At 56.6% G+C, this 14,495-nt stretch overlaps 1 protein-coding gene across 3 annotated transcripts in view; it reads left to right on the forward strand.

Annotated features, from left to right (window-relative positions):
- The first annotated feature begins 863 nt into the window (after positions 1-863).
- MED12 (mediator complex subunit 12) overlaps positions 864-14,495 on the forward strand; it is a 78,014-nt gene continuing 64,382 nt past the window's right edge. For 2 of the 3 annotated variants that reach the window (XM_074962819.1, XM_074962820.1), the window contains exons 1-14: positions 864-1,010; positions 3,205-3,309; positions 4,302-4,493; positions 5,811-5,970; positions 7,526-7,701; positions 7,886-7,996; positions 8,548-8,802; positions 10,009-10,155; positions 10,532-10,631; positions 10,982-11,118; positions 12,203-12,334; positions 12,830-12,956; positions 13,370-13,599; positions 14,041-14,121. In XM_074962819.1, coding sequence (XP_074818920.1) covers positions 912-1,010; positions 3,205-3,309; positions 4,302-4,493; positions 5,811-5,970; positions 7,526-7,701; positions 7,886-7,996; positions 8,548-8,802; positions 10,009-10,155; positions 10,532-10,631; positions 10,982-11,118; positions 12,203-12,334; positions 12,830-12,956; positions 13,370-13,599; positions 14,041-14,121 — 2,052 coding nt within the window. In that variant the 5' untranslated portion in view covers positions 864-911. The remainder of the gene's footprint in view (positions 1,011-3,204; positions 3,310-4,301; positions 4,494-5,810; positions 5,971-7,525; positions 7,702-7,885; positions 7,997-8,547; positions 8,803-10,008; positions 10,156-10,531; positions 10,632-10,981; positions 11,119-12,202; positions 12,335-12,829; positions 12,957-13,369; positions 13,600-14,040; positions 14,122-14,495) is intronic. The other variant, XM_074962818.1, reaches the window with a different exon arrangement.

A 14,495-nucleotide genomic window follows, 5' to 3' on the forward strand; every position in this document is an offset into this window, starting at 1 on the left:
TGTGGGAGGGGTATGGGCCCCAGGCCCCGGGGGGGTTCGGGGCACGGGGGGGTCACAGCGCGGCGGCCCTGGGGGGGGTGCAGGGCGCGGGGCGGGCCCCGGGGGGCAGAGATGAGTGGTTTGGGGCGCGGGAGGGGCCCCAGGGGTGTGTTGGGGGGCGGGAGGGGCCCCAGGGGGGGCAGAGATGAGGGGTTCGGGGCGCAGGAGGGGCCCCAGGGGGTTGTTGGGGGGCGGGAGGGGCCCCGGGGGTGGCAGAGATGAGGGGTTTGGGGTGCGGGGCGCGGGGGGGTCACAGCGCGGCGGCCCGGGGGGGGGGCTCGGTGGCCCCCGAGCGAAAAAGGGAAACACGCGCCAGCCACCGCACGGGACTGACTCCTGCCCCGGAGCCGCCGCCGGCAGCGCCCGCCCCTTGTCCCGGCCCCTCAGGGCCCCTCAGACCCTGGCTCCGCCCGGCCCGGGCCCGGGCCCGGGCCGCGTCTCTGCGAACCCCGCGCTCTGCTCGTGAGGAAACAGCCGCGGCTCCGCTCGGCAGAGGCTGGGGCCAGCTCGGGAACCTCCGACCCCGCTCGGCAATTTCCGGAGGCCGGCTCTGGAAGCTCCGATCCCGTTCGGTAATTTCCGGGGCGCTGGGGCCGGCTCGGGAAGCTCCGACCCCCTTCGGCAGTTTCCGGAGGCGGGCTCGGGAAGCTCCGTACTCGCTCGGCAATTTCCGGGGCAGCCGGGGCCGGCTCGGGAAGCTCCGACCCCGCTCGGCAATTTCCGGAGGCCGGCTCGGGAAGCTCCGACCCCGCTCGGCAGTTTCCGGGACTGTCGGGGGCCGGCTCGGGCCCGCTCGGCTGGTTCCGCCGTTCCTTGTTGTGGCCCGGCCGTGTCTCTCCCCCAGCCTCGCCGGCCCCGCCACCCCCCCGGCGATGGCGGCCTTCGGGATCCTGAGCTACGAGCACCGGCCCCTGAAGCGGCCGCGCCTGGGGCCGCCCGACGTCTACCCGCAGGACCCCAAGCAGAAGGAGGTGGGGGCCGGGGGCGTGACCGGGCCGGGGGGGGACGAGCCCCCCGTCGCCGAGGGGTCCTGTCCCCGGGGGGGGGAGGGGGACGAGCCCCCCGTCGCCGAGGGGTCCTGTCCCCGGGGTGGGGGGGGGACGAGCCCCCCGTCGCCGAGGGGTCGTGTCCCCGGGGGGGTGGGGGGGACGAGCCCCCCGTCGCCGAGGGCTCCTGTCCCCGGGGGGGGGAGGGGGACGAGCCCCCCGTCGCCGAGGTGTCCTGTCCCCGGGGTGGGGGGACGAGCCCCCCGTCGCCGAGGGCTCCTGTCCCCGGGGGGGGGAGGGGGACGAGCCCCCCGTCGCCGAGGGGTCCTGTCCCCGGGGTGGGGGGACGAGCCCCCCGTCGCCGAGGGCTCCTGTCCCCGGGATGGGGGGGGGGACGAGCCCCCCGTCGCCGAGGGGTCCTGTCCCCGGGGTGGGGGGCGTTGGGGGACGAGCCCCCCGTCGCCGAGGGGTCCTGTCCCCGGGGTGGGGGGGGGACGAGCCCCCCGTCGCCGAGGGGTCCTGTCCCCGGGGGGGTGGGGGGGACGAGCCCCCCGTCGCCGAGGGGTCCTGTCCCCGGGGTGGGGGGCGTTGGGGGACGAGCCCCCCGTCGCCGAGGGGTCCTGTCCCTGGGGGGGTGGGGGGGACGAGCCCCCCGTCGCCGAGGGGTCCTGTCCCCGGGGGAGGGGGAGGGGGACGAGCCCCCCGTCGCCGAGGGCTCCTGTCCCCGGGGTGGGGGGCGTTGGGGGACGAGCCCCCCGTCGCCGAGGGCTCCTGTCCCCGGGGTGGGGGGCGTTGGGGGATGAGCCCCCCGTCGCCGAGGGCTCCTGTCCCCGGGGTGGGGGGATGAGCCCCCCGTCGCCGAGGGCTCCTGTCCCCGGGGTGGGGGGATGAGCCCCCCATCGCCGAGGGCTCCTGTCCCCGGGGTGGGGGGATGAGACCCCGTCGCCGAGGGCTCCTGTCCCCGGGGTGGGGGGGATGAGCCCCCCGTCGCCGAGGGCTCCTGTCCCCGGCGGGGGGGAGGGGGACGAGCCCCCCGTCGCCGAGGGCTCCTGTCCCCGGGGGAGGGGGAGGGGGACGAGCCCCCCGTCGCCGAGGGCTCCTGTCCCCGGGGGAGGGGGAGGGGGACGAGCCCCCCGTCGCCGAGGGCTCCTGTCCCCGGGGTGGGGGGCGTTGGGGGACGAGCCCCCCGTCGCCGAGGGCTCCTGTCCCCGGGGTGGGGGGATGAGCCCCCCGTCGCCGAGGGCTCCTGTCCCCGGGGTGGGGGGGACGAGCCCCCCGTCGCCGAGGGCTCCTGTCCCCGGGGGAGGGGGAGGGGGACGAGCCCCCCGTCGCCGAGGGCTCCTGTCCCCGGGGGAGGGGGAGGGGGACGAGCCCCCCGTCGCCGAGGGCTCCTGTCCCCGGGGGGGGGGGAGGGGGACGAGCCCCCCGTCGCCGAGGGCTCCTGTCCCCGGGGGCGGGGGAGGGGGACGAGCCCCCGGTCGCCGAGGGCTCCTGTCCCCGGGGGCGGGGGAGGGGGACGAGCCCCCGGTCGCCGAGGGCTCCTGTCCCCGGGGGAGGGGGAGGGGGACGAGCCCCCCGTCGCCGAGGGCTCCTGTCCCCGGGGGAGGGGGAGGGGGAACGAGCCCCCCGTCGCCGAGGGCTCCTGTCCCCGGGGGAGGGGGAGGGGGACGAGCCCCCCGTCGCCGAGGGCTCCTGTCCCCCGGGGGGGGGGACGAGCCCCCCGTCGCCGAGGGCTCCTGTCCCCGGGGTGGGGGGCATTGGGGGATGAGCCCCCCGTCGCCGAGGGCTCCTGTCCCCGGGGTGGGGGGATGAGCCCCCCGTCGCCGAGGGCTCCTGTCCCCCGGGGGGGGGGGGGACGAGCCCCCCGTCGCCGAGGGCTCCTGTCCCCGGGGTGGGGGGGATGAGCCCCCCGTCGCCGAGGGCTCCTGTCCCCGGGGTGGGGGGCGTTGGGGGATGAGCCCCCCGTCGCCGAGGGGTCCTGTCCCTGTGGAGATCAGTGGATGAGGCTGGGAAGCTGCCCTCCCTCAGTAAGGGCTGTGGTAGGGGCCAGCAGGGGAGGATAACGTCCTTTCTCTCACTGTCTTGTCCCTTGCCCCCAGGCTGGGCTTCCAGGGGAGCTGCATGGCTTGTGTAGAGCTGCACTGCCATGCAGTGTTCCCTTACTCCTTTTCTTGCACAGGATGAGCTCACCGCTTTAAATGTGAAGCAGGGTTTCAATAATCAGCCGGCAGTCTCTGGAGATGAACATGGCACTGCCAAAAATGTCAACTTTAATCCAGCTAAGGTGAGATCCCTGCAGGGCTTTGCGGGCCACGCCCCACTGCATTGAGTCCCTCTTACTAGGGTTCCCGGTGTAGGCCTTGCTCTTAATGAGTTCTGCACCCAGACTGGTGATGATTAGTGTGGTGGTTCTAGACCTTGGTCTTTTTATGGCCCACAGCCAGGGTCTTTGGGATAGGAGTTCTAGGGTGGACAGGTTTACACTCTTGTGATGATCTGGCCTATCACCTTCCCAAGGCTAAGCTCTTGGAGTGTCAATCCTTCTTTGTGGTGGTGGGCTGCTATGTTCCCAGCCTTGGTGGCAGAGTAGTCTGCTCAGCTCCTTACTCACAGTGTCAGTGATGAGGTGTGCTGTGGTCACAGATCTTTATCCATCGCTGTTGATAACTAGTACCTAGATGCCCCATCCTCACAGATCACTGGCTCACACATGAGCTGCAAATTAAGTAGGAGGTTAGAACATCAGTATTGGCTTGATGCAGTGCCATTGCTGTGGTGGATAAGAAGGTGTATGTTTGGAAGACAGACTTCTTTGTTGGTGCAAACACAAAGCTGGGAGTCATGAGATAGCTTGCGTGTCAGTTTGGCCTCCTGTACAATGCGGGAGTGCTCACCAGGCGCCCTTCCCACTGATATCCTTGGATGGAAGGCCGTCAGTAAGTGCCAGGTGTTGGGTTCTTCTGCCAAAGAATTAGCAACGTTCATTCCAGCAGTGCTAAAGCCAGGCTATTTGAGTGCTGCAATTCAGGAGTTCCCTTACTGAGGTATTCTCAGTCCTGCTGCAGACGGTCTTCTTGTTGATTGAAGCAAAGGGAACCATTGGCTGTTTTTGGTGATTGGTTTTGGAAGTTCATGCTAATGAGACTTTGGGGATAATAGCAAATGTATGTAACTAATTAATAAAGCCAAGCCTCTCCTAGAGACTGACAAGGGGTTATTGTGTAGCTCACTGGACCCAGTTCTGTGAGAGGTTTCTTACCCTCGTCTCTTTTTCAGATCAGTTCAAATTTTAGCAGCATTATTGCAGAGAAGCTGCGCTGCAACACGCTGCCTGACACGGGAAGACGGAAACCTCAGGTGAACCAGAAAGATAACTTCTGGCTGGTGACGGCACGCTCTCAGAGTGCCATAAACAACTGGTTCACAGATCTGTCTGGGACTAAGCCCCTCACTCACCTGGCTAAAAAGGTATGTTGCAGGTGAGGCTGCCAAAAAAGGTAGAACATGTCCTGTCTGAGCTCTTCCCTCACCTGGTTGTGTGGGTATTGTCTATTTTTGAAGATTGCAGTGGAGATTTTGCGGTTTGAAGAGGTTTGTTCTCTCTCCACATCAGATTGGTTATAGTTCTCAGTGTGTGTGTCCAGGACTCATCTTGGGCTGCCTGTGTCCTCCCCAGCTGTAGAGCTAAGGTTCCCAGTTATTCAGAGACAAGGCTAAGATTGTCTCATGGCATGTAGAGCTTGAATGTTTTATTTGCATTTTGATTGCTTTTAAGGGAACTGCTGCTGCCTGCCTTTATTGGCCTCATACTTAGATGAGGGTAGTTCATGCTGCTATGGTGTTTTCAAGTTCTCAAAAATTGTAGTGAGATTGTCTAGTGATAACTAGCTGAATGACTTCCCACACTCCTGTGTCTGTGGCAGCGTTTTTACAGAGAAGAGCTCTGTGTATTGGCCTGATGGAGAGCTGGTTAAGAAGAGCGTTTACATTTCTGTGCTCCAGGAGCTAGGCCTTGATGCTACCATAGTGGAGCTGGAATTATGAATTCTCCCAGGGCTGGATGAGGAAAGAAAGCTCTGTCTTCTGTAGAGGTGGGACTATAAATAGGGGTCTTGTGAGCCTGGCAGTGGTTGTGGGGAAGTTTAGTCCCTATTGTTGTACGAGCAGAGTGTATAATGTCGAGGCTAGAGCAGAGGTAGTCAATTATTTTTTGTCAAGGTCCAAATTTCTTAGTCCAGGTATAATCAAGGTCCAGACCCCAGAGAAAATAATAAAATAACAACAATGATAATAATAAGTAAATAAAAAGATTTTGGGGTCCATTCAAAAGCATCTGGTGGTCTGGATTTGGCCTGTAGTCTGTGTATTGACTACCTCTGGGCTAAAGTTTGCCAGGTCGTGGAGTTCAGGGCTCCTGCTGGTAAAATTCAGTTTTCACAGGCTGTTAGTGTGTCTTTTGTAACTTTGGCACTTACACACGTCTTGACTCGTTATCCACCCTTTCCTTAAGAACTGTGTTTATGACAGACCTGCCTCTTTGCAGTGCCTTTGCCCAGTGTCCTGCTTCATTTCTCATGTGTTGCACTGCAGCTCTGGTACTGTTGCCTGCTGACCCAGGAAAACGTTCCTTATGTTGTAACTGTCCTGACGGAATGGTGCAAGCTGTGTGATACTTAGTTTGTGCATGGTTGTCCAGGCACAAGGGTGGTAGAGGATGTTATTCTGGGGTGATTCCTTTCTGGATCCCCTGGATACTAGCTTTTCCCTTTTTCTATTCTGTTCTAGGTACCCATCTTTAGTAAGAAGGAGGAGGTCTTTGGTTACTTGGCAAAATACACTGTTCCAGTGATGAGAGCAGCCTGGCTGATCAAAATGACTTGCGCCTACTATGCTGCCATCACAGAAACTAAGGTGAAAAAACGGCACGTCATTGATCCCTTTATCGGTAAGTGCCCTGAGTGGAGCCCTGGCCTTTTCCATACCAGGTTTTCTCTTCCTTGCCTGTTTTTGTGCTTGCACCTCCTCGATAGAATAGTAGTCGTTAAGGATGAAAAAGATCTATTTGGCCACATTTGCCCTAGTCGGCAGGGTATATGCAGCGTGGTTGTAGCCGGGTGGGTCCCAGGGTGTTAGAGAGACAAGGTGGGTGAGGTGGCTCTAAGCTTGTCTCTCTCACCAACAAAAGTTGTCCCAATAAAAGATTTTACCTCATCCACCTTGTCTTTCTAGCCAGAAGGGGGCAGCGCAGGCTTCCTTCTACTGGATCACGCCTGCTGTTTTCATCCTTCTCCTTACATCCCAGGCAATGGGGCTTCAGCCTGTTCCCTTGGACAACAGACAAATACATCTTACTGAGAACGAATATTTTCTGATAGCCTTTCACAGGTCACTCTCATGACTGCTCCTTACACCCTGTGTGTTCCTCCCCTTAATAACCCCATTCCATCCTTGGTTTTTACACCTTTAACATATTTGTGGACTCTTATGTCTGCCCTTAGGTGTGTCTTAGCTAAGCTAGACAGATTAGTTTAAGGTTATTTCTCCCAAAATGTATTTCCCCCAACAGAATCCCATTCTGTTATTTCCTGCATGTTTCCAGCCTCGCTGGGCCTCTTTGGATAATGGGTCTGGCCTCTGTGAGTTCCAGGATCCTTCCAATTAGCAGCATATGGTAAAGCCTGTCTGTTATGGTTTATACTGCTGTCCATCACGATAGTATATGAGCGCTTTCCACGTAAAAGAAATAGCAAGAGGGACTTCCTGAAGTCTCTGCTCCTCTCTCTTTTTGGGACAAAGACAACACTCTAGCTTTTTTATTTTATTGGGTTGGTTGATTAATATGTTTGTTTACAGAGTATTGTTTTTTTTAATCTCCTGATCTCTTCTGGAAGCTTTTTCCACAGCTCAACCCTTTCAAGTATGCTTTATTCCCAGCTCTCACATGTCTTGTCCTGGGCTTTGTGATCTGAATCATCCCAGGGGAGCCAAAATATCTTGACAGTTCATAGAATGAAATTTGGGCTTTAATGTAGCTGGGACGTACTTTATTAAGTGTTTTGAAGATTAAGACCAAGGCCTTGAACAGGTATCTGAAATGGGTGGGCGCGAATTGAGAGATTTGAGAAATGTCACTATCATGTTGCAGCCCCATCTCTCAGATCACTAATGGGGACGCTACATCAGGCTGTCCTGACGCTGTTCCCTCCTGTTTCCCTCCATTCCTTTGCTCTTGCCAGATCTTCAACAAAAGCGTTTAAGGAATCTTCCTTCCTGGCGAACTGCCTTCCTGTATTTTGTGTGTTAAAGTCCTGCTTTAAAATGCAGTTCAGAATTTGTCCCTTGCTCTCCACCTTCCCCTGGAACCCACAGGCCTATCTCTTTCCTTGTGGTTTTCCTTCCATCACAGGAACTCTTTGGCTCCCACTCCCTCTGCCTAGATCAGCCCTCTCCCATGCCTCTTCCTGCTTACCTACTCACGGATGACTGTCTCTTCCTTCCAGAGTGGACACAGATCATCACCAAGTACCTGTCAGAGCAGCTGCAAAAGATTTCTGAGTTCTATAGGCAGCTCTCTGGGCAGGGTTGTGGTTCACCGTCTGGGCCCATGCCGCAGGAGGTGGAGCACGCTTTGAAACAATGGGACTACAATGAGAAACTGGCTATGTTCATGTTCCAGGTGAGGTGTTGAGGGGAGCTGCTGGGGTGGGGTTTGCAAGGGATACTCAAGGCTCAGAAGTAATTTGTTTTTGCAGAATGTATTCCACCCCTGAGTCCCTGGGTGGCTCAGCAGGAGGAATAGGGGTAGAATAACTCCAGGATGCTCTTCCTTTGGTCTTCTCACTCTGTCTGTCTGTCTCCAGGATGGGATGCTGGACAGACACGAATTCCTTACCTGGGTGCTTGAATGCTTTGAGAAGATACGGCCAGGAGAAGATGAATTGTTGAAACTGCTCTTACCTCTGCTGCTGCGGGTGAGCTTCTGGAGAAAACTGCCTCCTCCAACACGGCTCTGGGGAACGCAAGCCACCTTGCAGTAGCCTGGGGTGTTCTCCCAGCTGAGTGCCACCCCCCCCCACATTAGCCACCAGCTACCAGAAGGGAATGCTGCTTTTCCCATTACTTCCTGCTACTGCAAGGGGTTTTGTTCCAGCTCCTTGTCCCTGCCTTACCTGTAACAGCTGGGCTTTTGATGCTAGTGGTGTGTTCATTGGATGGAACTGGATAGAAGTGGCTTTTCTCTTCTGCTCCCATGGCTGGTTCCAGCTAGGCCCCCAAGGTCCTGAGAAGGCTGGGTCTGGGTACACTGAGCTCAATGGAAATGTTGTCCATGGTGCTCTGTGAATCTCACTGGTGCTTAAATGGCTTTGCGATGACACTTTTCTCACGGGTTCCCCGGCTGTTTAGGCCTTTGATCTGGGTGAGGCTGTGGCCCTATCCGTGAGGCACCACTGCACAGCATTGGGCTCTGGGGACTTCTCTAGTGTTGGTTGGAACTGGGATGCTTTTTCCTTCTTCCCCACAGTACTCTGGAGAGTTTGTGCAGTCTGCATACCTGTCCAGGCGTTTGGCCTACTTCTGTACCCGCAGGCTTGCCATGCAGCTGGATGGCACAGGTGGGCACCTGCCCCACATCCTATCCGCACAAACAGGAGCTGCTCTCCCTTCAACACCTGCCCCTCAACCGGCTGCAGGAAATCCTCCCCCCAGTCCCTTCAGTGACTTGCTGCTTTGTCCCCAACACCGCCCGGTGGTATTTGGGCTCAGCTGCATTCTACAGGTAGGGTTTTGCTGGGTTAATATCAATGGTGAAGGAGGCTGGAGCTCTGATGGGTCAACAGAAGACATTCTGGTTAAAATATTAGTATGATGCAAAATCAGCATAGCACATACTAGAAACTGGCTGGCTGATAGAACGGGGAGTCATCACTGAAAGAGAGTGTTTCTAGTTGGATCCCACAGGCATCCGTTGTTGGCCCAACACTATCTAATATTTTTATCAGTGATCATTCCTGGTAAAGTTTGCAGATGACACAGACTAGTTGAGATAGTAAATAATGATGATGGGTGGATCCCAGGGCACAATATGCAGTTTAATATGGCAAAATACAGAGTCTTACATCTGGGAATGAAAAATGTAGGTCACAGTTGAAGGATGAGGGACTTTATTCTGGAAAGCAGAACTTGGAAAAGGACTTAAAGATAGGACTTAATATAGGCCTAGGGAGGTGGTGTTACCTTTCTCTATAGCAGTGGTGAGTGCATTACTGGGATGGTGTGTCCTGTTCTGGTGCCCACACTTTAAAAAAGTTGTTTAAAAACTGGAAGCAGTTCAGAGACAAGCCATAGTGATTAGAAGAGTGGAAAGCCTGCCTTGCAATGAGTGACTGAAGGAGGTCAGACTTTTTAGCCGACTAAAAACCTACTGAATCAGAAGTCCTGGGCTTGGTGTGGAAATCCCTTGGTGAAATGCTCTGTCCTGTATTATGCGGCGTGTCTGACTATGGAATCTGTAGCAACGAATAAGAAACCCTGGGGCTCCTGGATTTGGCCTACATATATTCCCCCATCACACTTCTGATATATTTGCTAGTGAGTCCTCTCTGTGTCATTAATGTAACTGCCCAGCAGGACCAGCAGGGGAAATTCATGTGGTGTTATTGTGGGTCTTTATGAGCTGCATGCACCAGCTTTCACTGGCCTAAGGCAACTTGGGGTTTTGGCCTTGGTTACTTAAATGTGTCTAGTCTAAGTAAGCTAATGCAGCAAATGCTGGGTAGCTTCCTTCAGAGGGAGAGGGCACCTCTGTACCCCAGCACACTCTCCAGCCTCAAAGCTCTTTCAGGTGGGAGCCTATTCATAGGGTGTGGTGAGGCTGAGGCTGGGGAGTATCTGTACAATCTCGGAATAGCCCTGCAGGGTGCTCTCGGACCCAGAAGTCAGGCTTGGATATGCTTAGTGCTTCTTCTTTGGCTGTCTTCTGCAGAGTATCATCCTGTGCTGCCCAAGTGCTCTGGTCTGGCATTACTCCCTGACTGACAGCAGGATAAAGACTGGCTCTCCACTGGACCATCTGCCTATTGCCCCCTCCAACCTGCCCATGCCCGGGGGGAACTCAGCCTTCACCCAGCAGGTGAGCGGAGTGTTGGGGGTCCAGGACGTTAACCCTACCCCAGTCCATTCAGGCTTATCTCTCCATATTAAGCAACAGGACCTCTGGCTGTGTTCCTGCCACTTCTGAGCCTGAGCAGCTGAGGCACTAAGAGATGCAGGAGGCCTCTCCTCCCTTTGTGCGGCAAGCAGGGCGCCCATGGACCTGGAGGGTGGGCAGAATCTCTTCCCCTTGTGCCTGAGGCAGCCAGCGCCCCACCTGGGGATGGGCGGCATCTCTCTCGCCTTGTGCCTCAGGCAGGGCAGTTGACGTTCCCTGGGTTCTGCTGGCAGCTCTCCGTGCTGCAAGTTTATTCTGGCCACCCTCGCACGTGTTTATGGAATTCCTTTGCCTTTAGGTTCGGGCGAAGCTCCGGGAGATTGAGCAGCAGATAAAGGAGCGTGGCCAGGCTGTTGAGGTCCGCTGGTCATTTGACAAGTGCCAGGAAACCACTGCAGGTAACTTACTGCAGGATCTGCAATCTCTTCTCCCTAGCGTTAGACGTGTTACCCTGAGCCAGTGCCCTAAGGAGCTCCATGTCCAGTCATCCTGTCTTTGGCTTGTCTCTTGGCCACATTTCTGCTCGATTAACCACAGTGAGGAGAACGCAGATGGATCTCGCTCTTTCCCAGGCTCAGAGCCCTGTGGGGATCAGCTCCCCCCTGCCAACCACAGGTTTTGTCTCCTGTCTCCCAAGCTCTGAGCTCGCGGGATTTGGGGCTTTGCCTCCTGCGCTCCGAAGTCTGTGATACCAGTTGCCCAAATGCTTGCTCATGCACACTCCCCTTTCCTTCCCTGTGCGCTCCAGGATTCACTATTGGCCGGGTTCTGCACACCTTGGAAGTTCTGGACAGTCACAGCTTTGAGAGATCTGACTTCAGCAACTCTTTGGATTCCCTGTACAACAGGATATTTGGGCTGGGACCAAGCAAAGACAGTCATGAGGTGGGTAATGGGCCACACTGGTGATGCCCTGTGCTGGTGGTGGTGGTGGGTGCAGGCTAGTCTAGGGGGTGGTTCTCTTTCAGATTTATGTCCAGCTGGTACCATGAGGGAACTAGCTACTTGGGTGCCTCAGGAAAAGTGGCCCATTGCAGACAAGACATTGGAACTCCATTGGAGGGGGTGTCTACGCAGCCCTGGCTTAGGGAGAGAGCTCGTGTGGCGAGAGTGGGGTGTGCATTGTGAGAGCCTAGGGTAAGGGCTGCCTGTATTTCTTGGGGAGGGGAAGCCTGTGCAGACATGGGGGAAGTGGTGTCTGGTGCTGCAGAGTAGCATTCCGTACAGCCAACAATGACTGTCCTGAGCAAGGCACAACCCCAGCCCTCTGTGAAATGGGAATCGCCGTTGACGGGGGGTGGTTTCTTTGGTCTATAAAAACATGCTGTATAAATACACGAAAACCAAACGTTAAACAGCCCATCCAGGAAATGGTGACCCACGCTAGTACCAGGCGGGAGGCTGTGCAGGGAGCTTCCAAAGGCAGTTGACTTTGGTCCTGCTGGATTCAGGGCCACAGGCTGCTCTTTGGAATTCAGGAGCTGCTAGGTCATGCTCTTTTACCACAGCTGAGCATGGAAAGTAGCATGTCTTGGATAGCTGGGACCCAAATGGCTAGAGGTTCGGAGGTCAGTCAGTATCAGCACCCACAAGCAAACTGGGAGCCAGGGCAGTCTCTGAAGGGCTGGGGTAATGTGCTTGGTGAGCTTGGCCACAGCCTGACCCCGAAAAGGAGGAATTCTGTGAAGAAAGCCCTGCTTTAAGATTTCCCAGGGGTGTGTGATGGAGACAAGCAGCTGGTGCTGGAGTTCCCCCACTGTGTGGTCTGTATGGAGCATGGAATCCCTGCTTCAGGCTCTGGCTTGGTGTGTGTTCTGTGTGTACTGGGAAGAGAGGAGTAGAGCAGATTTCAGGCTGGTTGTCTTCCTGCTGATCACCTTCCTTGGTGTCCTGACTGCCTGTGCCTTCAGGAGCGGTTGAACTCTTACCTGTTGTTCAGTGTTTTACCATCATGCCTGTGTCCCGACAGATCTCCCCAGATGATGACGCAGTGGTGGCCTTGCTGTGTGAGTGGGCTGTGAGCTGTAAGCGCTCTGGACGTCACAGGGCTATGGTTGTGGCTAAACTGCTGGAAAAGCGGCAAGCGGAGATAGAGGCCGAGGTGAGTCCTTGCCCCTGCTGGACCCTGGAAGTCTTTGAACAGCAGCTAATAGTTGGAAAGAGAGCAGTAGTTACTGGGTTGGTCGCTGGGGTTAAAGCAGGGACGACCTTCTCCAAAGGAGAGCTCCCCCATAACTGTGTAGTGAGGTTGTGTCTCCGGAACTGATAGGCAGAAGCCTGCTAGCTGAGTACTGGAGGCCAAAGGCCCCCTGGTGCTAGTGCCTTTAGCATGAGCATTTACTTTGATCCATAGTAGGCCAGAGACCGCCCCACTGCATGGAACTGCTCTGTGTGTCTCTCGGGTTCTCTGGGGCACAGATACAGAAGCACTAGGTCTCCTCAGAGGCTGTGCATAGTGGGTTATGAGACGGTTCCCTAGGATGGCTTTCTCCTATGGGGGGAGGTTATCTCTAAAAAGACAAGGTCTGTCTTCGGGAGTGGGGAACACTGAATTTCTCCTCCTGGCAGCAGCCTGTACTCATGTCTGTCTCTGCAGAGATGTGGGGATTCTGAAGTTGTGGATGAGAAAGGCTCCATCTCCTCAGGTTCCCTCTCAGCAGCCAGCACGCCTGTCTTCCAGGACGTCCTCATGCAGTTCCTCGACACTCAGGCTCCTGTGCTAAGTACGTAACGAGAACTCGCTAATGTCCAGCCTTCCCTCTCCCTTGAGCCCTGGACACACCCAAGAGTCTCACTTGGACTCTGGAGAGGAGGGGATGTAGCCCAGACGGCAAGACATTAGGAAGGGATGAGGAAATGTAACTGCTGCTGAGACTAACTGGAGAGGAGCCCAACCACTTAGTTGCTGCCTCTGCCAGCTGTGTACTCTGGCCTTGGTCCCCACTGTGGTTTCCTAGTCCTGCCTTGAGTCCTGCCGGGTGATTGAGGGCCCTCTAGGAAACTCTTCCTCTAGCCCTGCAAAAGGACATCCCGGGGTTAGGTGTCGGGCAGGTGACCCGTGTTGCTCAGAGCAGTGCTGGAGGGAGGACTCTGGTAGGGCTACCTGCTCCTTCATGTGCTGTTGCTGTGCCTCCAGCTGACCCGGGGAGTGAAAGCGAGAAGGTGGAGTTCTTCAACCTGGTGCTGCTGTTCTGTGAGCTGATCCGACACGACGTCTTCTCTCACAACATCTACATGTGCACGCTCATCTCCCGGGGTGACTTGGCCATGGACTCGCATGGGCCCCGCCCTCCCTCGCCCTTTGATGACCCCACCGAGGAGCATGACAGAAAGGAGGGGATGGGCAACAGTGGCATCAAACTGGAGGTGAGGAGCACCGGCTCTCTTGGCCCCTTCCCAAGTCCTCCTTCCTGAGTGTCTTGACATCCTGGACTCTTCCCCTGCAAAGTACCTGCAGTGGCCACCTGCCTCCTCCCTCCCACAAGGCTAATCCTATAAAACTTCAACCCAAAGGTGAAGGATTAAATTCTAAGCAGCTGAAAAGGGCCTGTGGCATGGAAAAGGCCCTGGAGCCATGATTCTGTTGCTCATGCTGTGCAGCCCGGCTCTAATATGGTAGCATGGAATAAGCTACTCAGGATTTGAAAACCAAAGGGGCATTAACAGTGTGGCTGGCACAAGCACTGCTGGGGGGGGCTCATTCTGCCTGGGGATGTAGGCTGGACAATGCTGTGGGGAAACTCTGAGGTGTACACGTTTCCTAGTGCAGCACTGAGAATTAATGGCTGCCCTTGTTTATGGCCCCAGGACACAGGCCTCTCGGAGTCCATGGATATTGATCATAGCTCCAGCGTGCTGTTTGATGACATGGAGAAGACCGATTTCTCGGTACGTTCCTGTTTGCCTCTCCTACCTGGTGCTCGGTGAGTAGCTCAGGTATGCTTTGTTGGGCACCTTGCCAATGTGGAGGTGCATCAACTTGCTGCTGGGTGCACTGTGTCCTCTGTGGAATTGAAGGGCCTCGCCAAAAGGGCTTGTGTGTAGTGGCCGATTGGAGCTGTATGGTAGACACAACTTGCCTGTGAATGCTCTTGAGTAGAGTGGTACAGAACATGTAGGCAGGCTAGAATCCAGCTGTGTAATCAGGTGTGCCATTCCCTGAATTTCCTCTTTCACAGGGTTGACACCACCCCAGGAGCTAGGGGATGTGGCCAGTTGCTTGTCACTTGGAATGGTGAGGAAGCAGGAGGTGAGAGTGACAT

Source organism: Natator depressus, chromosome 9, assembly GCF_965152275.1.
Source record: "Natator depressus isolate rNatDep1 chromosome 9, rNatDep2.hap1, whole genome shotgun sequence".
NCBI lineage: Eukaryota > Metazoa > Chordata > Testudines > Cheloniidae > Natator > Natator depressus.